Source organism: Onychomys torridus, chromosome 2, assembly GCF_903995425.1.
Source record: "Onychomys torridus chromosome 2, mOncTor1.1, whole genome shotgun sequence".
In the NCBI taxonomy this organism is placed as follows: Eukaryota; Metazoa; Chordata; class Mammalia; order Rodentia; family Cricetidae; genus Onychomys; species Onychomys torridus.
In genome coordinates, this window is record NC_050444.1 from 104009158 (window position 1) to 104035093 (window position 25936).

General features: G+C 39.8%; 1 protein-coding gene and 1 non-coding gene across 4 annotated transcripts in view; both read right to left on the reverse strand.

Moving 5' to 3' along the window:
- Positions 1 to 752: 752 nt before the first annotated feature.
- The window catches only part of Haus6 (HAUS augmin like complex subunit 6), a 35655-nt gene continuing 10471 nt past the window's right edge, over positions 753 to 25936 (reverse strand). For all 3 annotated transcript variants that reach the window (XM_036179240.1, XM_036179241.1, XM_036179242.1), the window contains 9 exons: positions 22661 to 22854; positions 21683 to 21809; positions 20541 to 20643; positions 15902 to 15983; positions 9796 to 9862; positions 8669 to 8854; positions 4719 to 4854; positions 2536 to 3525; positions 753 to 1663 (listed from right to left, as the gene is read on the reverse strand). In XM_036179240.1, the coding sequence (XP_036035133.1) occupies positions 1614 to 1663; positions 2536 to 3525; positions 4719 to 4854; positions 8669 to 8854; positions 9796 to 9862; positions 15902 to 15983; positions 20541 to 20643; positions 21683 to 21809; positions 22661 to 22854 (1935 nt within the window). In that variant the 3' untranslated portion in view covers positions 753 to 1613. The remainder of the gene's footprint in view (positions 1664 to 2535; positions 3526 to 4718; positions 4855 to 8668; positions 8855 to 9795; positions 9863 to 15901; positions 15984 to 20540; positions 20644 to 21682; positions 21810 to 22660; positions 22855 to 25936) is intronic.
- Positions 9940 to 10070, reverse strand: LOC118579008. Its single transcript, XR_004944380.1, has one exon.

The window sequence follows — 25936 nt, forward strand, 5'->3', positions numbered from 1 at the left end:
AAACAGGTGTTTGGCTGTGGTTTGTCTAGTCCAGGGTCCAGGAGGAAACCCCTACTACTTGAGGGTCTCCTTCAGAACTTATAAATTACCAGGGAATTGTATCTGAGATGAGATTTCTAGGCCCTCTCATAGACAAGCATTTTAAAAAGACATCCCAGATGATCCTAACACAGTTGGCCCCTGCGTTCCACTCCAGCCTTTCATCTCCCTAGCTTCAGTACCCGCAGGCTCGGCATACCTGCTACCTCAATTATGAAGGCCAAATAAACATGCATATTAAACACTGAGCTTTGGCTCTGGCATGCCAGAGTGTTGATAGTCACTCGTCTTACCTAATACGCTACTCAGAATTTAGATACGAGGCTGTCTGTAAAACAGACAACAGAATGGTTTCCCAGTAGACCGTACAGTCCGTTTTGCTGTATTCGTGAAACCCGGCACCTTTGGAACTCGTCCTCTCTTTCCACTGCCAAGGAGCTGTGACACGGTCCTCTGACACTCAACCCACCCACTTCCGGTACTCTTTCCTCCAACCTTTCTCCTCCCTCATTTTCTACAAGACTTGGGAACAAGATTTTGATATTACAAAGTGAGGATCTACACGGAACTGAAGGAGATAAATCAACCTTTCAGTGTCTCTTCTAGTCACTCTTATTCAGACGCATGTACTCATTACTTGGATGTCACAAACAAACCCATTTCTGGGCCAGAGGCCTGGACAATAAGGCAAAAAGTTACAAAATGTACAAATGTTACAATTTCTTAAATCCATGTTCATTTTTCTCAAATTATTTTTGGATATTCTGTAGGCACTAGGGAACTTTAATAGATTCTGACCAGTAACATAAAACTTACTGCTTTTCCCAAAAATACCCCCACAGGCAACAATAGTAAAACAGATTTGTGACTTTTTCATTTCTGTTTTTGTTAAATATAAACTAGGGTTAAATTCTCAATCTACATAGATGAAATAGTACAGTTTGACAGTGTTCTTTAAATGTCTGGTCATCTACTTTTACTCTTTTTCTCAATTCATTCTGTCTTGTCTTTACCTATAACATGTGTTTTATCCCATCAACATCATTCTTCAGGATCAATACACTTGGAATTCATTAAACCTGTTTACAATTTCACAAACTTTAAAATCTGTTGTTCTTTCTATACATCCAAAGGTACTACATTGCACTCATTTTTTCTTAGTACAAAAATATTCCATAAAGATCCAATAAAATGGTTTGCTTCTCTAAAATGAAAGATGAGGCTCTTCAGTGGCTATTAGATTACACACTCACCCTTAAGTTAATAACTGATATTTTAACAAAACTGACATTTGCCATTAACTTATGTTACAAGATTATTCTAGGAATCAAAATAGTTTTGCAAAACTTGACATTTGCTACTTCTAAATACTTCACATTTCAACCTCTTATATTTATCAAAAACAGAGCTAAACACCTAAAGACATTACAAGAGGCCAAACTGCATTCGTAACTTCTTTGACCCTGGAAAAAAGTATTATACTTCCAATGCATGTGTCTAGATCAGCTGCAGTTGAGTGACAAGGCTTCAGCTTTAGCATCACAGCTAAATTAACTGGAAACTGCTTCATCTTGTCAAATCAGAGATTCTCTTGCTTCAAGGCTCTTATTTGAGATTTCTTCTTCTGCAAAATTGATTTTTAAAGGAGGAAAATAAGCATTACAAAAAAAAGTAAGAACAATTCCAAGTAATAGCAAATTTCTTGACTTCGAGAACGCTCACTTTGTGCAACACTCACTAATAAATAATGAATAAAATTACCATTTCTACTGAAATGCCTTCTCTCCAAAAAAATCAATGCCCTTTTAGAATACTTTTCAAACAATAGTGTTTAATTATTCTGGGAAAGTCAAAGTGATATGGAAGGAATCAGTAAAACAAGGCCTACCTCGGTCCTAAAATACTGAAATATAATTTTAATTCTTTACAACTTAATTATACAACTTTTTTTGGATCGAACCCAAGGCCTTGCGCTTGTTAGGCAAGCGCTCTACCACTGAGCTAAATGCCCAACCCATAATTATACAACTTTTAAAACACGAAAATAAGAGAATTATAATTAATAAAATGTGCTGTCCAGTTGGCTTCAATAACTTATACTGCTGTAGGCTGAACTGTGCCCACCAAGACACTGTGACTATATTTGGAAAGAGACTTGGTCTGTCTCTCTCCATGGATATATATAATCAGAGGGATTCTCAAAGTACCCATAAAGTGAGGGCTCATTCCTCTTAGCTTAGATGAAAGTATAAAAGTTATATTTAGCATATTACCCACCATGATCGTGCAACATTCACTTTGTACTATATTTATGAAAAGGTAAGTGAACAGGAGATTAGAAATAGCCTGGGCTACATGGTAAATCTGAAGCCAGCCTGAACTATACAGTGAGTTTGTGGCTAGCCAGAGATACAATGCTGAGGTACTGTCTTAAGAAGGGAAAAAAAGTTGAGACGGTTCACCTAGGGTATATGCACAGGTCTGGTTAATGCTTACCTTTTAAGTTAGGCAGAAATTCCCTGAGACTGCAAGGTAACACAGTCCTCAATTTTTGCTCCAGCAGAGAAACCTTAGTTAGTGGTGATACAGACTGTGTTCTTTCATCGAGAGGTATGTGGGAAGATGGCTTTGTGTAGTCAATAAACAAATCCTGAGTGCCCAAAACAGTATGTGTATCATCCGCTTGCATGTCTTTGGCTACAGGGCTCAAATCTAAGTTGTGTTGTTCAAGTGTCTTGGAATGAGACAGGTGAGATTCTTTCCTTATTTTGTTAAGGGATTTCTTCAGAGTCTCCAAACTACTGGAAATAGCCTTTGAACTGGAACCTACTTCTGCAGTGGCTTGTCTTTTTCCAGCATCACCAGGAAAAGCATCACTTTGCACATAACTATTGGGTTCCAGTCTAAAATTGGTCTCTGAACTAGTAGAGCTATTAAGACTTAGGTGACCAACTTCTTCTGGAAGAGTCTCGTGTAATATTCCAATGCCACTCAACCTCTGAAAAGAGTCCCATAACAGAGTTTTACGTGTGGAAGGTTCACTGCAAGAAGCCTGGGAGTGGTCCGATACGCGAACAGAGTCCTCTTCACTTCTACCCATCACATCTATTCCACTGCCCATAGCATGGGAGAATGTCTCCATTTGTCCAGTGTCTGAAAGCCTGGTGGTTGCACACTCTAAATCTTGCTCACAAAGCATTTTTTTATTTATCAAGTCAGACTCATCTTCTGTTGGGGGTTCACCGATCTGACTTATCAAAGGTTTCTGAGGCACACTCTTGAGCTGGTCTGGAACAGCTTTCTGTTCAGGCAAGTAAGACTGATCAAAATCTGAGGAAAAAATCGCCATGCTTAGGTCCCTTTGGCTGTGCAGTGCCGGTGAAGACTCTGGTAACACTTCTCTACCTCCGGTGTCTACCAGAATCGTATCTGAACTTCTGTTAGCTCCAGTTTCAGCTTTTCTCCATGAGCTCCTGACTTCAGTTACTAATCAAGGTGGGAAGGAAAAAAAAAAAAAATTTTACTATTTACATATTCCCAAAACATGGACATGCAACTAAAATCTTTATTCTAGTGCTGAAAATAAAGCTCAGTCCAAGTTCCATACACATGCCAACAGGAAGAGAAATCTGAACATCAGAAAACTTCATCTCCAAATGACCAAACTCAAGTCAGTACACACAACAGCTGTTCCTGAAATACACATATACCTCTACACAATACATGTGATTACATGCATAAAAACCACATTTTCTTGTCCATTCATGCCGGAAATGGGCAGAATTTTTTTTGATAAAGGATTAGATGCTAATATTTTAGGATCTGTTGGCTATTTGATCTTCCACAACTCCTCAAATCTGCCACTGTAGCATGGAAATGGCTATAAACAATGTGTCAACAAGTGAGCAAGGCTGTGTTAAACATAATTAAAAACACACACACATACATATTGCAGGACCCTATTTACTTCACTGGTTGTCATCCAAAGAACAACAACCTAGGCTGTCTCACTTCAGTATGAATTAAATCAGCAGTAAAGAAGAGATTGTATTTAATCATTGAACCCAAACAATCTACACTGGATAAATAAGGAAATATGTATCAGACATTTGCCTACACCAACTGTTATGTATTAAGGGGAAGCATTTAACACTGATTATTTTTGCCAAGGAGTAAAAATCTATGCAAGCAGTGTGATAGTTCTGTATGACTCCTGACTAAAAACCATAATCCCCATACTCACTAAACACATTTGTTTTTGTGCACGCGCACAGGTGCACACATACTGTGGTACAGGTACGAAGGTCAGAGGACAACTCCCAGAAGTCCATTCTCCCCTTCCACCCTGTAAAAGATTACTCAACTGGCCCCAGAATTCTTTTCAAGTGACCAAATAAAGTATTTTCCAGAAAAATAGCCAAGTAACACAATTAAAACAAGATTATAGTATCAGGACTGATTATGTTTCTGTGTGGGTACACTGAAGTCACAAAAAATTACTGATGCAAGACTGTTGTATAACTGTGAGTGATCACACTGTATACTTCAACAAAATTCCATTATATCAGAATAAAAAGCCACTGCCAATGAAACAAGAAATAAGATTGTTTCCAAGTAACTGTCAGACCCTAAGTCTAGTGTCTTAGAAAGGGGAACCGGGGCAGAAAGCATTAACTTACCCAAGTTTTCTGGAGTTCGGGGAATTTGTTTCCTGGTTAAGAAAGGGTTAGAAATTAGAGTGTCAATTAGCTCCTCCAACTTTACTTCTTTGCCTTCAGAGAGTTGTGGTGAATCAGACAGAACTACTCTGGCAACCTGCAACAGAAAAGGAAAAAAACCAAATGACCGAGCTGATAGAACTATGACAGAAACTCCAGTAGGGACGGGAGTACATCACAGGCAGCAGCCCAGCCCTAGCAGACAGCAGATTAGACGACAAAGGCGCTCCGAGAGGCTGCACATAACCCAAGTACCATCCTGCTGCAACAGGGAACACCAGAGTATTCTTGTTGTAATCTCAAACGGATAATACGAAAGAAGAAAGAACAGGTTAAACTCTTTATACTCTGCCAGGCATAGTGGTGCACAACTTTAATCCCAGAGGCAGGTGGATCTGAGTTCAAGACCAGCCTGGTCTATATAGTGAGTTACAGGACACCCAGAGCTACATACTGAAACCCTGAGAGTGAGTCAAGGAGGGGAGGGGAGGGGCAGAGGGCTGGGGAGGGGGGGTCCATTATACACAGAAGATTTTGTTTTTGTTGTTTTGTTTTTTAAAACAAGGGGTTTTGTGTGTGTGTGTGTGTGTGTGTGTGTGTGTGTGTGTGTGTGTGTGTAGCTCTGGCTGTCCTAGAATTTACCTGTAATACCAGCATTTCGGAGCCAGACAGGAAAACCATCATGAGTTCAAGGCCAGCTAGGGCTAAAGAACTTGTCTCAAACCACTAAATATTCATTTTACTTTAAGTCTCATGAGATTTAAGGATTCTCTTCTTCTATCCCACCCTATTCCATTGTTAATCTAAATTCTTTTTATTGTGTTTTGGGGTCTTTTCCTTATTTTTTTTATATTTTTTTAGTTTTATGTGTATGAATGTTTTTGCCTACACACATGTATGTATATGCACCACATGTACAACTGTTGGATGCCCTCAAACTGGGGTAATGGGTGGCTGTAAGCCAAAATGTGGATGCTAGAAATCAAACCTGGATCCTATGGACAGGCAACAAGTGCTCTTACCACTGAGCCATCTCTCAGGCCCGTATTTTTTTACTTTGTTTTGTTTGCTGGGACAGTCTCATGTAGCCTAGGATTGCCTGAAACTCATTATTTAGCAGAGAACGACCTTGAATTCCAGACATTCCTACCTCCATTTCCCAAGTGCAATCTAAATTCTATTAAACTGAAAATGTACCTTATTTTCCATAACTAAGGAATTCCAATTTTAAAAGGACTGATCATCTTTTTGGTGTAGTCAATAAAGAGAATTAACAGAATATTAGAGGCTTAGAAGCACTCAGAAACCACGAAATTGGCCTCATGCTACAAATAGTTAAATTAATAGGCACTAATCCCATTCTCTGATATTGTACAGTGCTAATTTAATAAGGTCAAAACTGATAAAAGAGACACTAGAACCCGAATTAATACAGTCTAAAACCTATTTTTAAGTCACTTGGAAGTAAATTGTGATATACTATGATTGTTTAATCAAATATTAATTCAAATAATGCTAAATAATAAAACAGTCAAGATAGCAACGGTGAAAAGCCTGAGTATTTAGTTTGTATAAACTGACCTGTGGGTACTGATCAAGTCATTTGACATCAAAACAGGACTACCTAAGGGGAGTCAAATTAGAGGGTGGCAAGACAGCTTAGCAGGGAAAGCCACTTGCCACAATGACCTGAGTTTGCTTCCAGGGACCCACAATAGAGAGACCCTACTCCTCCAGGTAGTCCTCTACCTCCACACACATGTATGGAATACACACACACACACACACACACACACACACACACACACACACATGCTATGGAATACATACACACACACACCACACACACACACACACACACACACCACACATCACACACACACATACCACATACCACACACACACCACACACACACACACACACACACACACACACACACACACACACACACACCACACATACACACACCACACATACACACACCACACATCACACACACATACCACACACAAACACCAACCACACACCACACCACACACACACCCCACACACACATAAGAACTGTTTCATTGAAAAAAAATTAAAAGAGCCAGAGAGATGGCTTGGCAGACAAGAGCAGTCGCTCCTGCAGAGAACCCAGGTTTGGTTCCCAGTACCCACATGATGGCTCACAATCAGTAACTCTGCCTCCATGGGCTCTAACAGCTTCTGACTTCTTCAGACACTGCACACATGTGATGCACATACGTACATGCAGATAAACATTCATGCATAAAAAATAAATTTAAAAAATTTTAAATATTAAAATAGCCAGGCAGTGTTGGCAGATGCCCTTAATCCCAGTACTCAGGAGGCAGAACCAGGCAGATCTCTATGAGTTCAAGGCCAGCCTGGTCTACAGAGTGAGATCTAGGACAGGCACCAAAACTACACAGAGAAACCCTGTCTTGAAAAACCAAAAAAATCAAGGACTAGAGAGAGCGAGCTCAGAAACTAAGAGCATGCATTGCTCTTGCAGAGGACCTAGGTTCAGTTCACAGCACCACATGGTGGATCATAACAATCTAACTCCAGTTCCAAGGGATCCAACACCCTCTTTCTGGCCTCCTCTAGCACCAAACACATGATGCACATACATACATACATTACATACATATAGGCAAACACAAAAAGAATTTAACTAAATAAAAAAAAAAACTTTAAAGAAAAGTCAATGAACTGTTATCAACATCTTTAGTCACTTTGGAATATTTAGAAAACAAAGTCAACAAAACCTTCCCTCTATGGTATCACAGAATTTTAGTACTTATATTTAAAAACAGCTAAGAAACACAAATAAGTACTCAAATAACTATAATCATTGAGGGCATTTGCCTGAAAATTTATGTAATGGTTTAATCCATAAACTACTGGATATGTATTACGTTTATACACTGAATGATATTTATAGAACGGGAAGTAAAACTAATAATAATATGTCAATCTTAACTAAATATATTTACAAGAAATCTACTTTTACTTTTTTTTTTTTTTTGAGCTGAGGATCAAACCCAGGCCTTGTGCTTACTAGGCAAACACTCTACCACTTAGCTAAATCCCCAACCCTACTTTTACTTTTTAAGAAGGCTGATTTTATTTTAGCCTTGAGTTGGTTTTTTTTAAGATTTTTTTTTTTTGGGGGGGGGACGACTGAGGATCGAACCCTGGGCCTTCCCAAACCCTTAAGATTTTATTTATTTATCAGGTAGACAGAAGACAGTGCCAGATCTCATTACAGATGGTTGCGAGCCACCATGTGGGTGCTGGGAATTGAACTCAGGACCTCTGGAAGAGCAGTCGGTGCACTTAACCTCTGAGCCATCTCTCTAGCCCATAGTCTTGAATTTTATAAAGATTACTTTTATTTTTAATTATGTCTTATGTGCATGCCCATGAGTCCAGTGACCAAAGAGGCCAGAAGAAAACATCAAATTCACTGACTACTGAATTACAAGCAGTGGTGAGCCACCCGACATAGGTGCAGGGAACAGAACTCAGGTCCTCTGCAAGAACAGTGCATGCTCTTGACCACTGAACAATCTCTCCAGGCCCTAGCCTTACTTTTTATTATCTGTGACTTCCTTTACTTAAAATTACCCCTGCTACTCAATAACTGTACTCCATTTCTGATCCCAACACCATTTAGAAAATAACAAATATGAAACATGAAGCTGGGCAGTGGTGGCACACACACTTCATCCGGGCAGAGGCAGAAGATCTCTGAGTTCAAGGCCAGTCTGGTCTACAGAGTGAGTTCCAGGATAGCCAGGACTACACACAGAAAGCCTGTCTTGGGGGAAAAAGAAAAAAGAAGAAAAAAAAAGAAAAAGAACAAATACATAAGTGTATTTGTCAATAATCTTTTTCTAACCTCTTCTACCAGATGATCTTGCTCTTTCTGGAATGGATCACTCTTTGTCACTGGCTCTCTGCCTCTGAATCCACTACTCTGCATGTTCTTTGAAGTATCTGATAAAGGAGAGTCTTCCATGTCAGGGTCTGGCACTTTCCTGGAAGTCATTATGGTTTTCTCTTTGAGAGTTCTCATAATTGGATCCTGAAAAAGAGAGATACAGTATAACCTCAATAATCATGGCCGATTTTGAAGCTCTCTTCATTCCATGGGTTAAAAGTGGGATTGTTTTACTTTTTGAGACAGAGTCTTCTTAAGTAGCCAGGCTAATCTTGAATTGCAATGTAGCCCAAGCTAGCCTTACCAGAAGACTTCAGCCTCTCAAGCACCAGGCTCACAGGTGTGTGTCACCACACTGACAAAAGACAATTCTATTATAGAAGTATACATTCACTGGCAGAGCTAAATAATTCCATATTCTTATTTAGCAATAGAATAGAAAAAAGTACAAAAATGGGAGAAAAAGCTTTGAATGTAATTAAGTTATGTCACCAAAAGTAATATTTTATTATAAATCACTATATTCACAATTAATTAAAACTGTTTTGAAAGCCAGGCATTAAACACCTGTGTAATCCCAATACGTGGGAGGCTGAGACAAGAGAATTGCCATGGGTTCAAGATTGGCCTGGCTACACAGTAAGTGCAAGACAAGAGCCTGGGTCAATTAGCAAGGCCATGTCTTGCTGTGCAACTTTTGTTTTGTGCAATCTTTGTACACTGTAAATATGTATTGCTCTCATTGTTAATAAAAAGCTGATTGGCCAATGGCTAGGCGAGATTTTTGGGGCAAAGAGAATGCTGGGAAGAAGGACGGAGTCAGAGGAGTCACAAGCCAGACACAGAGGAAGCAGGATGTGTAGACAATGAAGTTAACAAGCCATGAGCCATGTAGTAGAACTTAGATAAGAAATATGGGTTAATTTAAGTTGCAAGAGTTAACTAGTAACAAGCCTGAGCTATTGGCTGAGCACTTATAATTAACATTAAGTGTCTGTACGTTTATATGGGAGTGGCTGCTGGGACACAGAGAAATTCGACCTACAGTGTCTCATAACGAAAATGAAAATTGTTTTACAATATACCTTTTCAAGTAGTGTGAAACTGTTTGTATCTGATGACGAAGGACACTGTAAGGGGAAAGTTGCAGGGCTGAAAGAAAAAAGACAGCAAACCCCAGTTATGAGTAGGAAGACATTAACTAACTTGGTGTATCTGAATATCTAAGAAATTGTCTGCCCCGTATCTGTCCATGACGATTTCACTCAATTCGTCCTGGTCATCGAAAGGCAATTTATTCTAGGGAGGTCTAGTGACAATTAGAGCAGTACTTCTGCCCAATCTGTGTATCATTCTCCCAATTAACTCAAACTTTCTTACTTTATAACTTTTGTCAATATTTTCACACTTGACACACAATTTCAATACAACTTAAAACCAAATTCAACTAACTAGAACTGCATTATTACAATGTGCTCAGCATGTCAATACAATTTCACAGTACATGAGACCTTAATATTCTTTTAACCAGACGTGGTAACGCACACCTGTAATATCAGATAGCTCACTGGCAAACACTCACCATGTAAACCTGGCAACCTGAGCTTGATCTCCAGATCCCAGTGTAGAGCAGAACAGACTCTCAAAAGTTGTCCTCTAACTTTTGCACACAGACACACTTGTGCCCCCACGATACACACATAATAATAAGGTTTTTTTTTTCCTTTTAAATATTTATTTTAGTTTATCATGGGGGGGGTGGAAGTTTTTTTTTTATAGCATCTACAGATTAAAATTCCATAGCAAGAATAAAATGTAAGTATACTGACCTGCATGAAATCCTGAAAATTCCAGCACCAATTAAAGAATAATATAGTCTTTTTAAATATGAAAAAAAGCAACTAGCAGTCCACCCACCTAAACCTCCAATGCTAGTGTGTCTGTATTACATACTCTTTACACTGCTTCCTTTTCAGGCCATGAAAAAACACAATAGAGTAACTAAAATATGTATGTTCATGGAAGTACAAGTTGTAATAATAAAAATAGTAATTTGTAAGCTACTAATCTGTTTCAGAGATTAGACACACTAAGGGCTTCTTCTTCCCATGTACAGAGATTCTTATTATCATAAAATTTTTAATTTTGTGGATCGAAATTCCTTAACTAACAAAAGACTTGGTGTTTCATGTTGAAAATCAGTTTCTCCTGTGACTCCTGCTCTATGACAACTTTGTTACATATGGAATGAAACTGTTTGCTCAGAGTTCTCGATAACTTCATTCTGCCTGTGCCGTAGTCTTTTAGATTCCTCTGCTCTTCTGCACAAACATTAAAATGCCATGGTATCTTTTCAGGTTAATTATAAAACAAGTTATTTTACACTTTAAAAACCTTAAAAGAAATAACTTTAAAGTAACCCTGGGATATGGCTGAATGTGGATGAAGTTGGTAGAATGTTCGCATAACATGCACAATCCTCAACACCCCATAAACAGTGTAGTGGTAGCCATGTGCCTGTAATTCTAAAACTGTAGGTTAAGACAGGAAGGTCAGAAGTGTGAAGAAGGCACCTGACACCTCATAATGCAAGCTTCATAAGCTGAATTTGATCCCCAGGACCCATACAAAGGTGGAAAGAGAGACCCAGAAGGTCAGCTATCTACTGACTTTCACATGTGTGCCATGGTCCGTGCATTTACAACCCAAGTGTGAGAACTCACAAGGTACACACATAAACAATAAATAAACTTTCTTTAAAAACAAACAAACAGAAAAAGTAGTTCAAGGATAGCCTAGATCATCCTTTCTACAGAGCAAGTTTGAGGCTAGCCTGGCCTACAAGAGACCCAGTTACAAAAGAAAAGAGTAAGTCTCATCTTAATTTCAAAAGCTCTTTTAAATTCTAAGGCCAGAGAGAGGGCGAGAGGGGGAGAGGGAGAGAGAGAGAGAGAAGGGAGAGCGAGAGAGCGCGCGCGCGAGGAGGGAGGGAGGGAGGGAGGGAGGGAGGGAGGGAGGGAGAGCAAGAGAGAGAGAAGGGGGAGAGAGAGGGGGAGAGAGAGAGAGAGCAAGAGAGAGAGAGTGAGAAGGGGGAGAGGGGGAGAGAGAGAGAGGGAGAGAGAGAGAGGAGAAGAGAGAGCGAGAAGGGAAAGTGAGAGAGCGAGCGAGAAGGGAGAGCACTGCCAAGAGCAAGCACTTGGCTTACTCTTCATGACAATACAAAGTTTTGCTAATTAATCTGGTGGGTCTTGAGTTCCAGGGCAGTTAGAACTACATAATAGAACGGAGTTGGGTTTTTTTTTAAATATCATGCACAGAGTTTTTCTTTCTTTCTGTTTGTTTTTGGAAGTGGGGTGGTGCCTAGAGAGACAGCACAATGGTTAAGAGCATTTGTTGCTCTTCTAGAGGACCCAAGTTCAGTTCCAAACATGTACATAGGCAGATCACAACCACCTGTAACTTCAGCTCTAAGGGATCCAACATCCTCTTCTGACTTCCCCGGCAACTATGTACATATACATATCACATAAATAAAAATTAATCTTTTAAGGGGGTCGGAGCTGATGACTCAATGGGTAAAAGTACTGGCTGTGCCGGACTGGAGGTCTAAGCTCAATTCCTAGAACACCCTGGAAGAGAAAACCAACCCCCAGAAGTTCTCTGACCTCCACATGAACACAATGCCATGTGCACACACACCATCACCCCATTATACACACACTAAATAATAACAAAATAAAATTTAAAACAAATCAATTAGTAATAGGTGTAACACCCTCAGCAACTGGAGGAAGGAGAACCTTGAAATTGGGTGAGTAGGGAGGTAGGGTAGATCCAAAACGAGTTGGGGGAGAGGGTAGTGAATCAAAATACACTGTATTACATTCTCAACAAATTAATAAAAATATTTATGGATGATGTATGAATATATAATAAACCATTATGTTTAGTCAATATATTCTAATTAAAAATATGTGTAGCTTAAAAAAAAAAAAAAAAAGAAAGCCAAGACTAGAATCTAGTTTTTTACCTAAGTTTAGGAAGAATGTCAATGTAAGGAAAGAGGAAAACATGGGTGTGATGTCACATCCCTTGTATTCCAAGACTCAGGAAGCAAAAATCAGGTACAGCTCTGTAAATTCAAGGTCAGCCTCGTCTATATAGCAACTGAAGACTAGCAATTCAAAAAGTGAAAATATCAAAAAGTAAATAAACAAATCAAGAAAATAGCATCACCACTATACACTGGGAATTTTGTAAAAATTGCCATCAAGAGAGTGCTCACAACAACAAAGGAATAATCTACTACTACTGAATATTAATTATTGATTCAAGTACAATGCTATCTCTATCAGCTTACTCTAATCAAAACCAACAATAAAACTTAGGGTGCTTTGATTACCTGTGATAAGTGAATGTGAAAAGGCCTGAAAATACTCTAAAAACTGTACTCTTTCTATGGTTTTTAACTGTTATTTTCAATTCATATCATTTTCCCCAATAATCTTCCCTTCACAATTTTCATAGATAACTTATTTTTATGTTTCTCTTCCACTTGGGGAAGTTGGACTAATGAAATCTACATAAGCCAAACATCAATCAAATAATACATGTGGCCCTGGAGCTCTGGCCCCAAGCTTAAGAGCAGTACTACTCTTGCAGAGGACCCAAGCCGAGTTCTTAACATACATACTGGGCAGCTCCCAACATGAACCTCTAACTACAGAGGATCTGAGACCTTCTTCTGAACCCTACAGGCACCTGCACTCATGTGCACATACCCCCATACACATACACACATAATTAAAAATACTAAAAACAAATCTTTAAAAAAAAAAAAAAATAGGAGCCTGGCGGTGGTGGCGCATGCCTTTAATCCTAGCACTCGGGAGGCAGAGCCAGGCAGATCTCTGTGAGTTCGACGCCAGCCTGATCTACAGAGTGAGATCCAGGACTGGCTCCAAAGCTACACAGAGAAACCCTGTCTAAGGGGAAAAAAAAAATAGTACTGTCAAGACGGCTCAGCAAGTAAAGCCACTTGTGGCCAAGCCTGACAACCTGAGTTTGGGCCTTGGAACTAACACTGTAGAAGGAAGGAATGAACCAACTCAAAATAAGTGTGAAAAACAATACAAAGGCTGGAGAGATGGTTCCTGGGCTTCCTGCACAAGCTGGAAGACCAGAATTCAGAGCCTCAACATAAAAATGTCAGACATGGCAGCCCAAAACCTATAATCCTAGGAGACAGAGACAGAAGGACCTCAAAGGTTCACTAGCCACCCAACGTGGCTGATTTGTGAGATCCAGGTTCAATGAGATCCTGTCTCAAAATATATGGTGGGGAGTAACAGAAGAAAACACCTGGTGATGACCTTTGGCCTCCACATATGCATACATGCATGGGTGTGTGCGCACATAGCACACACACTTGCATAACAAGTATAAAGCATAAATAAAGCATACATGTACACATAAATCCAAGAATCTGTTCAGTGTACCTGTTTCACTGATACATAATAATTCTTGGGCTGGAGAGATGGCTCAGAAGTTAAGAGCACTGACTGCTCTTCCAGAGGTCCTGAATTCAATTCCCAGCAACCACATGGTGGCTCACAACCATCTGTAATGAGATCTGGTGCCCTCTTCTGTCCTGCAGTCATACATGCTAAATACATAATAAATAAATAAATTCTTTAAAAAAAATAATTCTTACTTGCAATAAAAAAATATGTGGATTACATACATTTAATTCACAGTTTTTTACTTTTTTTTTAATTCATGGGGGCATTGTGCATTTCACAACACACATGTGGAAGTCAGTGGACAATTTGGGAGAGTTAATTCTCTCTTTCCAGGATGTGAGTCTGAAGGATCAGGATGGAACTCAGGTCCTCAGGCTTGGTAGTAAAAACCTTTAATCACTAAGCTATCTCACTGGTCATCAGTTTCTTACTTTCTTTTTTTCTTTTTTTGGTTTTTTTGAGACAGGGTTTCTCTGTGTAGCTTTGCACCTTTCCTGGATCTCGCTCTGTAGACCAGGCTGACCTCAAACTCACAAAGATCCGACTGCTTCTGCCTCCCGAGTGCTGTGATTAAAGGCGTGCGCCACCACCATCCAGCTAGTTTCTTACTTCCTATCAGGCACTGATTATAAAAGCTAAAATGGGTTAACAGAAAACGGGCAATAAAGAAAATAGAATTGAATTCCTAAAGGAAGTGGTAACAAAATAGGTTTAGGTTTTTCCATATTAAATTTGGGATTTGAGTAAATCAGATGTTTTCTAATATGTTTCCTAAAGAATGTTAACTCTCTATAAAATATCAAAAACTTCAGTATAAGTCTGGTATAGTGGTGTATGCACACCTTTAATCCTAGCACTAAGGCAGACAGGTGTCTGTGAGTTCAAGGTCAGCATGTATTCCAAGAGAGCCAGAGCTACACAGTGAGACTCTGTCTCAAACAAAAAACAAAAATAATAAGAAAAAAGCCTTCAATACATGGGTCAGAGAAAGGCCTCGCCCTCTAGAGCACTTGCTCTTCTTGCAGAGTGTTTGGTTACCAGAACCTACAATGCAGCTCACAACTATAACTTCAGTTCCAGGGGATGTGGCACCCACTTCTGGCCTCCAAGGGCACCAGGCATGCACTCAGTACACTTACATTCATGCAAGCAGAGCACTCATACACATAATAGAACATAAACTAAAAAACAACTTTTAGAATACAGATGAAAGCAGCAAGCTGTGCAGGCTAAAGCAGGAAAGGGTGGACCAAATGAAGTACATTAACTCAGCCATAGCAACAGAAAGCACTGGTCTGAAAGTTCCCTACCAAACCAGATGACCACAAATGCCCCGAAGTTTAGACTCAATAGTTAAGAGTGATTTCAAAAATAGTTCACACACATAGAAAACAGGGCAAAAATTCCTAAACTTACCTTATGCAATTTCCAAATCTGTACTTTGTTCAAAACTCACATGATCCCCATATAACCCAATATTCAAATAAACAGAAGGAAAAAATGCCCAGGCACAGCAAGTATTGAATGTCTTCTGTAATGTGGGTCTGCAGTAGGAAAAACCCTGTCTGGTTGAGAGGAAAAAGCAACACACTATTCTACAGTACAGAAAGTTCTAAACTGGCTCAGAATGAGACTCAAATCAAGTCAGCATAAAAGTCAAATGCTTTACCTGTTGGCTAGATCACACACACCTCCTGGGGTATCAGTTTCTTTTCTGCTACCATTTTCTTGGTTATGTTCTTCATGTGTATCTAAGGAAGTGCAAAAATTATTTTTTAGTTATGTTCTTGTGTGCTAATATTCAAGGACCTCTAGAAATGGTACAACACCTATACTTTCCCCCTGAAACCAAGGTTCAAACACAAGTTTTGTTAATGTTACACAGGTGCTTTATCATTGAGCTTCATGCCGAATTGTTTAGAATAGCTTCTAAATGGGAAAAAAAAAAAAAAAAAAAAACCAGAAAGATATTATAAACACAAGTAAGGAGCCAAGGTGATAGCTCAGTGGGTAAAAAAAACAACCTGTCATACAAACTGAATACTTGGTTCAACCCCCAGAGCCCAAGGCATAGTATATCTACAACCCCAGGACCCCTGCAGGAAATGGAGACAGAAATACAAAAACTGGGGGACTGCAGGTCAACTGGCCTTGCAGAATTGTAAAAAAGCAACAAGAGACCCTGCCCCATACTTACACACCCACAGCCACCACACAAGAAAGTTTTTTTTGTAAACCTAATGCCAGTAAGATAGTTGGCATAGCAGCTAAGGGTGCATGCCACCAATCCTGACAAACTGAATTAGCTTCTCTCCACCCACACGAGGAGAAAACTAACTCCCACAAGTTGGATGCTGATTTCCACATGCACTTTGTAGTGGGCATGCATACACAAAATATTTGGAGAAAAATAACCAACAAGTTGTTAAGACAAAGTAATAAAGAAGTAACAGATTGCTGGTAACAGGCTTTTATAAAAAGAACAATGTAGCCGACCAGGCATGGTTCTGTTCTTCTACAAGCCCAGCACATGGAAGTTAAAGGCAGGAATTCAGGGCCAGCTTCCACTATGCAGTCTGAAGCCAGCTTGGGCTACAGAAAACTCATCTTGAAACAAAAAAGGGGGTGCTAGATATATGTTGTGCATGGCCCTGAGTTTGCTCATCAGCACCAAATTCAGTTATATAATCATGTTTCATTTTTAAGTGAATAAATCATGTGCTAATATAAGCAAGCAAAAACAAAAGGTACTTACTATATTTCGATCATTTATGACATCACTCAGCCTACACATTTTTTTCACCATCCAAGCATTAAATAACTACGTCACTACCATACTACACTAACTCAGCAAAGAAATAAAAGGTAGAGACTTTGACACCAAGCAGTCAGTCTAGGATAGTGGTGACTCAAGTGCTTTGTTCTACTGCTACAGCAGTATGCCAGAAGTATGTAAGGAAGCAGAAGATATACACCAGTCCCAGAGAAAGAGCGGAAAGAAGACGTTCAGGCACCAAGAGGAGGGTAGGGTACAGATTTCATCTGCAAGAGCATGGGCCACGGCTTATGGTACTGAGGAAGAGATAACCACCACTGAGACACGCCAGGAAAGGAGACTGGCAAATGAGATTCTAGGGGCCCCTCCTTTTTAAGACATTAACATCTAAGAATCTTTCCATACTTAAACATTTAACCAAAGTGTCACTGCATAAGCCAATGCAAATGCTATGTAAAGATTTTTCCTTCATCTTATGGTAGTATTCATAGTATATCAACTCAACCTTTTCTTTCCTTTCTTTCTTTCATTTTTGTCTTTTCAAGACAGAGTTTCTGTGTAGTCCTGGCTATCCTGAAACTCACTCTATAGACCAGGATGGCCTCAGACTCATAGATCTCCTGCTTCTGCTTCACAAGTGCTGGAATTAAAGGTGTGCACCACCACTGCCAGACTCCACCTCAACCTTTTCAAAACCCTCTGCACCTTTGATTATAACGGAATCACAAAACATTCCCCAAATAAGAAGAAACACAAATATCACAAAACTAGTAGAAAACCACAAAAACAAACAAACTACTACACACCACTATAAATATCAACTGTTGCTGGTAGGCAGAGCTGAAACTCATCTTTCTGGCAAATAAAGAAGAGGTGGTGGCTCACTCATAATCCCAGCACTTAGAAAGCAGAGTTCAGAACTGGAGAAATGGCTCCTCTTCCAGGGGACCTGGGTTCAATTTCCAGCACCCACATGGCAGCTCACAACTGTCTGTAACTCCAGTTCTAGGGCTTCTGACACCCTCACATAGGCAAACAGGCAAGCAAAATAACAATGCACATAAATAAAAAGAAATCATTTTTAAAAAGAAAGAAAAGAAAGCTGAGCTCAAGATTATCTTATGCTACAGAGTTCCAGGCCAACATGGACTCCTCCATTTGGAGAGACCCACCAAAGGTAAAATAGCAACCAAGTATTGCAATAAGAAGTAAACAACTGGCCGGGCGGTGCGCACACCATTAATCCCAGCACTCAGGAGGAAGAGGCAGGTGGATCTCTGTAAATTCCAGGCCAGCCTGGTCTACAGAGTGAGTTCCAGGACAGCCAGGGCTACTACACAAAGAAACCCTGGCTGGAAGAAGAAAGAAGCAGCAGAAGCAGAAGCAGAAGCAGAAGCAGAAGCAGAAGCAGAAGCAGAAGAAGAAGCAGAAGAAGAAGAAGCAGAAGCAGAAGAAGAAGCAGAAGCAGAAGAAGAAGCAGAAGCAGAAGAAGAAGCAGAAGCAGAAGCAGAAGCAGAAGCAGAAGAAGCAGAAGAAGCAGAAGAAGCAGAAGCAGAAGAAGCAGAAGAAGCAGAAGCAGAAGCAGAAGCAGAAGAAGCAGAAGCAGAAGCAGAAGCAGCAGAAGCAGAAGCAGAAGCAGAAGCAGAAGCAGAAGCAGAAGCAGAAGCAGAAGCAGAAGAAGAAGAAGAAGAAGAAGAAGAAGAAGAAGATTTGTATATAAAAATGAGAACTTAACAGAGATGAAAGACAGAATTCGATGTTCTAGCCACAAGTGATGGCACATACCTGTAATTTTAGCATTTGGGAAACTGAGGCACCAGAATCCCAAGTTTGAGGCTGGCCTAGTGTGCCAGTTAGACACTGCCTAAAATACAATGAGTAACAACAATGACAAAACAGAATCCTAATAGGATTTTTCTGTGTTTGAAAGAAAATGACCCCCAAAAGGAGAGGCACTATTAGGAGGTGTGGCCTTGTTAGAATAGGTATGGCCCTGTTGGAGGAAGTATGTCACTGTGGAGGAGGGCTTTGAGATCTCATATATACTCAATCTATGCACAGTGTCTCAGACCACTTCCTGTTGTCTGCTGCTAGAGATGTAGGACTCTCAGCTCCATCACCATGTCTGCCTACATGCCTCCATGTCCCACCTTACATAATAATGGACCTCTGAAACTGCATGCCACCCCATTAACTGTTTCCTTTATAAGAAGAGGTCATGGTGCCTCTTTACAGCAATAGAAACCCTAACTAAGACAGAGTTCCAGAAGGAAAGGATTCAAAAATGAAAGATGAAGATAGAGATGGCTCAGCAGTTAAAAGTACTTATTGCTGCAAGACATTTGATTACACTGTATAAAGATTTGTCACTCTGATTGGTCTAATAAAAAGCAGAACAGCCAATAGCTAGGCAGGATTTCCAGGCACAGAGGATGCTATGAAGAAGAAGGGCAGAGATGTAGAGACAGAGAACAAGACATGTAGGAGGAGAGGGAACAGCCACAGGGCATGTGGCAGCACATAGATGAATAGAAATGGGTTGATTTGAGTATGAGAACTAGTGCTATTGGCCAGGCTTTCACAATAATAAGTCTCTGTGTCATTATTAGGGAGCCAACAGTCCAGTCCCAACAAAAAAAGTCCAACTACAGCTTATTGCTCTTACAGGACCAGAGTTTGGCTCCCAGCACCCACATGAAGCAGCTCAAAAATGTCTTAACTCTAGCTCTGGAGTATTCGACACCTCTTCTGTCCTCCGTGGGCACCCTCATACACATGTTCGCACACACACAAACACACATATATAAAATGTTTAAAAATTAAAGACAGGCGATATTAGAAAAGACTTGGAAAATAATGAGCTGCTAGAAAACATACACAACCCAAATAGATTAAAAACAAACCTACATTTAGGCATGTCCCAACAAACCAGCATAACATGAAAAGAAAAGTCCTATAAGCAACCAGAAATTATAGCCTAACTGTACAAATGAATGACAATGAGACAGGCGGTCAATATGTCAGAGAGAACAAACAGAAGGCAGGAAACCACTTTTCCATCGAAGTCTGAGATGATTTGTCATAACATTCAGTACTGAGTAAATGCCAGGTTTAATGTCTCACATCTTAATCCCAACCCTCAGATAGGCTCAAGCATTCATGTTTTGCAAATGATAGGTCGGGTTCTACCCTTTTTTCATGACATTTTTGTCACCAAAATTTTATGCTATATACATTTCACAGTAAAAATAACTGAAGAGCAGGCAAGATGGCTCAGTAGTAAAGGCACTTTACCACCAAGCCTAATTATCTGAGTTTGCTTCTAGGGTCTTACATGGTAAAAAGAGAGAACCCAGTTGTACTATCATATACAATTAGAAATAAACCAAGTGCACACTTATACCTGCACTCAGGACAGAGGCAGGAGAACAGCTCCAAGTTCCAAGCCAGCCTGGTCTACACAGTACATTCCAAGGTAGTCAATGCTTTACAATTTACTTTCTTTAAAAGGGACTACGGGGAGCTTACCAACCTGGAAGTGAAGCAGGATACTTTAAAAGTACACTCTTTGCATATACTTCCTCTGACACAGGATCAAACGAAAGGGGAGACATGGGAGGCAAAAGATCCACAGCCTTAAAATACAGAATTCACAATAATAAAGTAAATGCTCACAAACAACCACAATGACAAAGTTAAAGTTCATCTATGAATGGATTGTTTTCCCCTAACAATGAATTACCAAACATTTATCCTGTGACTATTGTATTTCTTTATTGTTATGTGTTTGGACGTTTTTCCTACATGTACATGCACTATCTGTATGCCTGGTGCCCACGGAGGCCAGAAGAGGGTATCAGATACCCTAAGATTGGAGTTTTAGCTGGTTATGAGCCACCAAGTGGGTGCTAGGACTCAAATCTTGGTCCTCTGCAAGAGTAGCCAATGGGTTTAACTGATGAGCCATCTCTCCCGGCCCTACAAACATTTTTTTTTTTAAATCAAGGAATATAATACTTGTATAAAAAAGTTTCAAATTTTATTTAATAGTATTTTAACCCAATTTTAAAATAACTATAAGTGATAGTAGCTTGATGAAGAACTATTATTTAGGAAATTTATAGAAATTATTTAAAACATCTGAACTGCACAGCAGCACACACCTATAATTCTAGGATGTAGACAGCTTAGGCTCCATGTGTTCCAGATCAGCCTGGGATACATATCTACACAAGAGGTACCCGTGTCTAAAAACCCAAAGCCAAGCATGGTGGTGCAGGCTTATACTTCTAGCATTTGGGAGCGGATGCAAGAGGATCAAGCAGGTCATTTTCTTCAACAGCTACACAGCAAGTTGAAGGCTAACCTGCAATACATGAAACTGTCTCACACAAAACAACTTGAGCTAATGATGGCTCAGCAGGTAAAAGCACCTGCCAGGAAGCCCAAGAGTCTGAGTTGAATTCCAGGAACACGGGTGAAAGAGATGGAAAGAACTGACTCCATAAATCATCCTGTGCCCTCAAACATACAATAACATACAATGATTGGGAGAAGAAAAACAACTCTGACTTCAATGTAAACACAATAAATACATGCATACACAGAAATTTCTAGGTTACTGTAGCATTATAAATTAAAAGACTTCTCCAAACACAAGTCTACAGTACTTACTGAAGCCCCGCCTTTAACTAGACTGAAAGGAGACAGACCAAGAAATCCTTCCCACTTCTTATGCCATTTTCCTTCCTTTTCAATGGTAGAATGTCTTATTGCGGTGACGTTCTCTTTTAGTTTATGCCTATGATATAAGAAATAACTGTATTTGAAGGACAAATAAAAATACAGCACAGTTTAAAACAATAGTACTAAGGCAGGAAAGAATATAAAACAAAAATTAACCATTAACCTACATAGAAACTGAATTAACTTCAAATACTATTTTTCCCCTCTTAAAACAAAAAAGCAATCATACATCTACTACTCTGCTTATCTACAAACAAGCTTTTGAGACGGAGTCACATAGAGTGCAGGCTGGCCTAGGATATTTAGCAGAAAATGGTCTTGAGCTCCTCACCCTCCTCCCAAGTGCTGGGATTACAAGCTTCTGTCACAAGGCATAGTCCCTGTCTCCCTCAGCCCCACCCTCACCCTAATCATCACTCTGAATTCCTCCACTCCTCGATCAACCCCTAAAAGGAGCCCAAGCTCGTGGTCTCTGTTCAAATGAGAATCTTTTCTCATGTTCAGTTTTCAGGGGAATCTCACTATTAGAGCAGGTTGGCCCCAAATTCAAATCCTTGTGCCTCAACCTCCCAACTACTAGGGTTACAGGCATTTACTGCCATGTATGAGTTCAAGGTTAACCTGTTCTACATTGTTGAGTTCCAGTCAGCCAGGCCTACAAAGTGAGACACTGTCTCAAAAACAGAAAGAATTATCATACGGGAAATAATTTATTCCAAAAAAGATAAAAACTATATTATTTGTCCTTTACCTCACATGTCTCTCTGGAAATTCATTTCATATAAGACTCTTAAATACCAATATTTCTTAACTTATTTGCCAAAGCTGAAGAATTATACACAACTTTTGCTGGGAAAACCACCCTATTCACCCGACAGTGAAATAACAAAAGATCGTTCTGTGTACCTCATATGTTTCATATCTGATAATCTTTCCCTCTGAAATTTGGTTTCTTTTTCAAGGTACTGAAGGTCTATTGTCAATCTTGCTTGGCCAGCCTTACAATGTTCATATTTCATTACTTTCAAGACTTCATTTAACAACTGAATAATTGTTAAAAGGTTCAATTTTCCAGCCTCATAAACATTTCCCATCTGCAACTAAAGATTCAGAAGGAGAAAAAAAAAGCAAAATCTGTAGGTTCTTATGGTAATAAACTGTTACATACTTATGCTTTTCACTATTATATAACATTAGATTAAAAAATAAATCATGCCGGGCGGTGGTGGCGCATGCCTTTAATATCAGCACTCAGGAGGCCGAGGCAGGCGGATCTCTGTGAGTTCGAGGCCAGCCTGGACTACCAAATGAGTTCCAGGAAAAGGCGTAAAGCTACACAGAGAAACCCTGTCTCAAAAAAACAAAAAAAAAAAAGAAAAAGAAAAAAAATCAATTACCACCAAACATTAAACTATATAAATAATTTCAATCCAATGAAAACTATCAAAGAATTCACACAACTTTTTTCTATTATGCAAAAAGCTAAAGAAAGTAAACACAAGTAGATGGAAAGAAAAGTAAATAGAGGGCTGGAGACTCGGTTCAGTTCCCAGCACCCACACGGCTCCTGACAACTGTCTTTCTTCTTCATGTCTGTCCTGGGAAACCAGATGCCTCCCTCTTGTGGCATTTTTGGGCACCAAGTATACATGCAGTGTACATATACATACACATACATACATACACACACACACACACACACCAGAGGCAAACACTCATTCCCATAAAAAGTAAAACAAATCAATCTTCTTTTTTTTAAACCTAAAGAGAAAAAGCAGATTTGCAAATAAGGTCACAATTTCTTTTTTTCTTTGAGACGGGTTCTTACTATGTAGCTCAGGTGTACTAGAACTCACTATGTCAACCAGGCTGGCCTTGCACTAAAGAGATCTGCCATTTTCTGCTTTCCAAGTGACAAATTTATTTTTTAACAAAAGTTGCAAGTGCCATCCAGCCTAGCTTACTTGGTGAGTTGCAGGTCACTAAGAGAACCTGTCTCAAAAGAATAAGATGGATTGGCACCTGGAAAACAAGACAAGACACCTGAATTGTCCTCCAGCCTTCACGTGCTCCTGTACCTAAGAACACCCACACATACACACAAGTGCACGCACAGGCACAGAGGAAGAAAAGAAACAAATTAGGGGGCTAGAGAGAGAACTCAATCCTTATAGGGTTTGCCATCTGAACATGAGGGCCCCTTTTCCCAGAGAAAAGGTGGGCATGGTGGCAACTACCTGTAATCCCAGCACTGGCAAAATGAAGATAGGAGCATCCCTAGAACTCACTGGCCAGCCAATCCACCCTAATCAGTAAGCTCTGGTCCCAGTGTGAGAACCTGTCTCCAAAAACAAGATGGAAGCCAGGCATGGTGTTACAAGCCTTTAATCCCAGCACTCAGGAAGCAGAGGCAGGCGGATTTCTGGGAGTTCAAGGCCAGCCTGGTATGACTTCTAAGCTAACCAGAGCTACACAGTAAGACTATCTAAAACAAAAAAGTTAATAGTGATTTTTCTCTAAAGACATCACCATTTCCTGCCTTACTTGTATTTTTCAGCTTAATTAATGTCTTTTCTGATACCTGCCTATACTCTATAGGAATCTGAATTTATACATCTTGAGTGTTACATACTATGAATTTGATGTACATATATGCATCCTAAAGTGAAATCTCTTCACAAAATATTTTATCTATGAAACTTCTATATACTACAGTCAATACTGCATAGGTGGGAGGTACTAAATAAACTGTACTTACTAAGGAAAAATAAGTAAGCCACACAATTAAAATGTCCCATACGAAGACAGAAATACACAGATGGTAGGACTAGAAATATCAGTTTAGTAGTATCATATAGGGACCAGATGGTGTGATGCATGTCTTTAATCCTAGCATTCAGGAAGCAGAGGTAAGTGGATATCTATGAATTCATATATTCAAGGCCAACCTGGTCTACAATGCTAGTTCCAGGCCAGTCAGAAACAATGAGACGATGTTTGGAAAAAAAAACAAAACAAAATTATTAATAGGAAGGAAGCTGTTGAAACCATGGCACTGTTAAGAAAATGTAGGTAAATGACAGCGACAGAAAGAAAACTGGGCATAAAATATACACATATATTTGGAGGGCCAGGCATGGTGGTGTTTATCTTTAATCCCAGCACTCAGGAGGCAGGCAGATCTCTATGAGTTTGAGGCCAGCATGGTCTACATAGCAAGTTCCAGGATAGACAGGACTACATAGAGAGACTCTATCTCAAAACAACAACAACAAAAAACCACAAAAACAATAAAGAACCTGCCCTTCCTCTTAGAATTTAGATGGGGGAGGGGACCAGCAGTATGAAAACCCACAGGAAAAAATGATAAGGGAAAGGAAGCAATTTGGAAGTAATCTCTCCCATGACTTGTTTTCCAAAGTACTGAAGAACAAAATCCTTCTAAGACTTGTAAAGAAACTCAGCAAAGCTTGTGAATGAAAACAGACTTCCCAAGTCACATTCTGGTTAAAAACAAATAGAGATGAGTTTAAGAAGGGAAAAAAAAAAAAGCCAGAGCATACAGAATTTATAAAATGCCATCTGGAAGCCAAGCATATCGGTGCACACTTTTAATCCCAGCACTTGGAAGACAGGGGCAGACCTGGTCTACAAATCCAGTTCCAGGCCTGCCAGAGCTATATAGCAGATCCTGTCTCAAAACAAGAGACACAAGGAGAGCTGGGCTTGATGGGGCCACAATCCCAGCTGGGGAGGCTGAGCAAGGGGGAGTTCATAAACTAATTCAGAGGGAGTTACATGGCTCAGGGATAAAGACACTTGCCACAAAGCCTGTCAAACTGAGTTCAACCCCAGGACAAACATGAAGAATAGACTCCCATAAGCTGTCCTCTGACCTCCAAATATACACCATGGCATGTGTGCATTCATACATGTGTACACACACACACAAAGTGTCAAGAACCAAAACAGTACTGTCTTCACACTTTGCCATCTTAAGTTCTCTATACTACACAAAACTGTACAAAGGAGGAGAGAGAACAAAAGGAAATGTTTGCAAACGCACACACCTTTGACAGGACCCTATGACGGCCTCACTGGAGACAATAAAAAACACAACCTCGGGCAGCAGGAGAAATCACTGAGTTGACAGGAAGTGTAAATGTGGAAAACACATTTCCT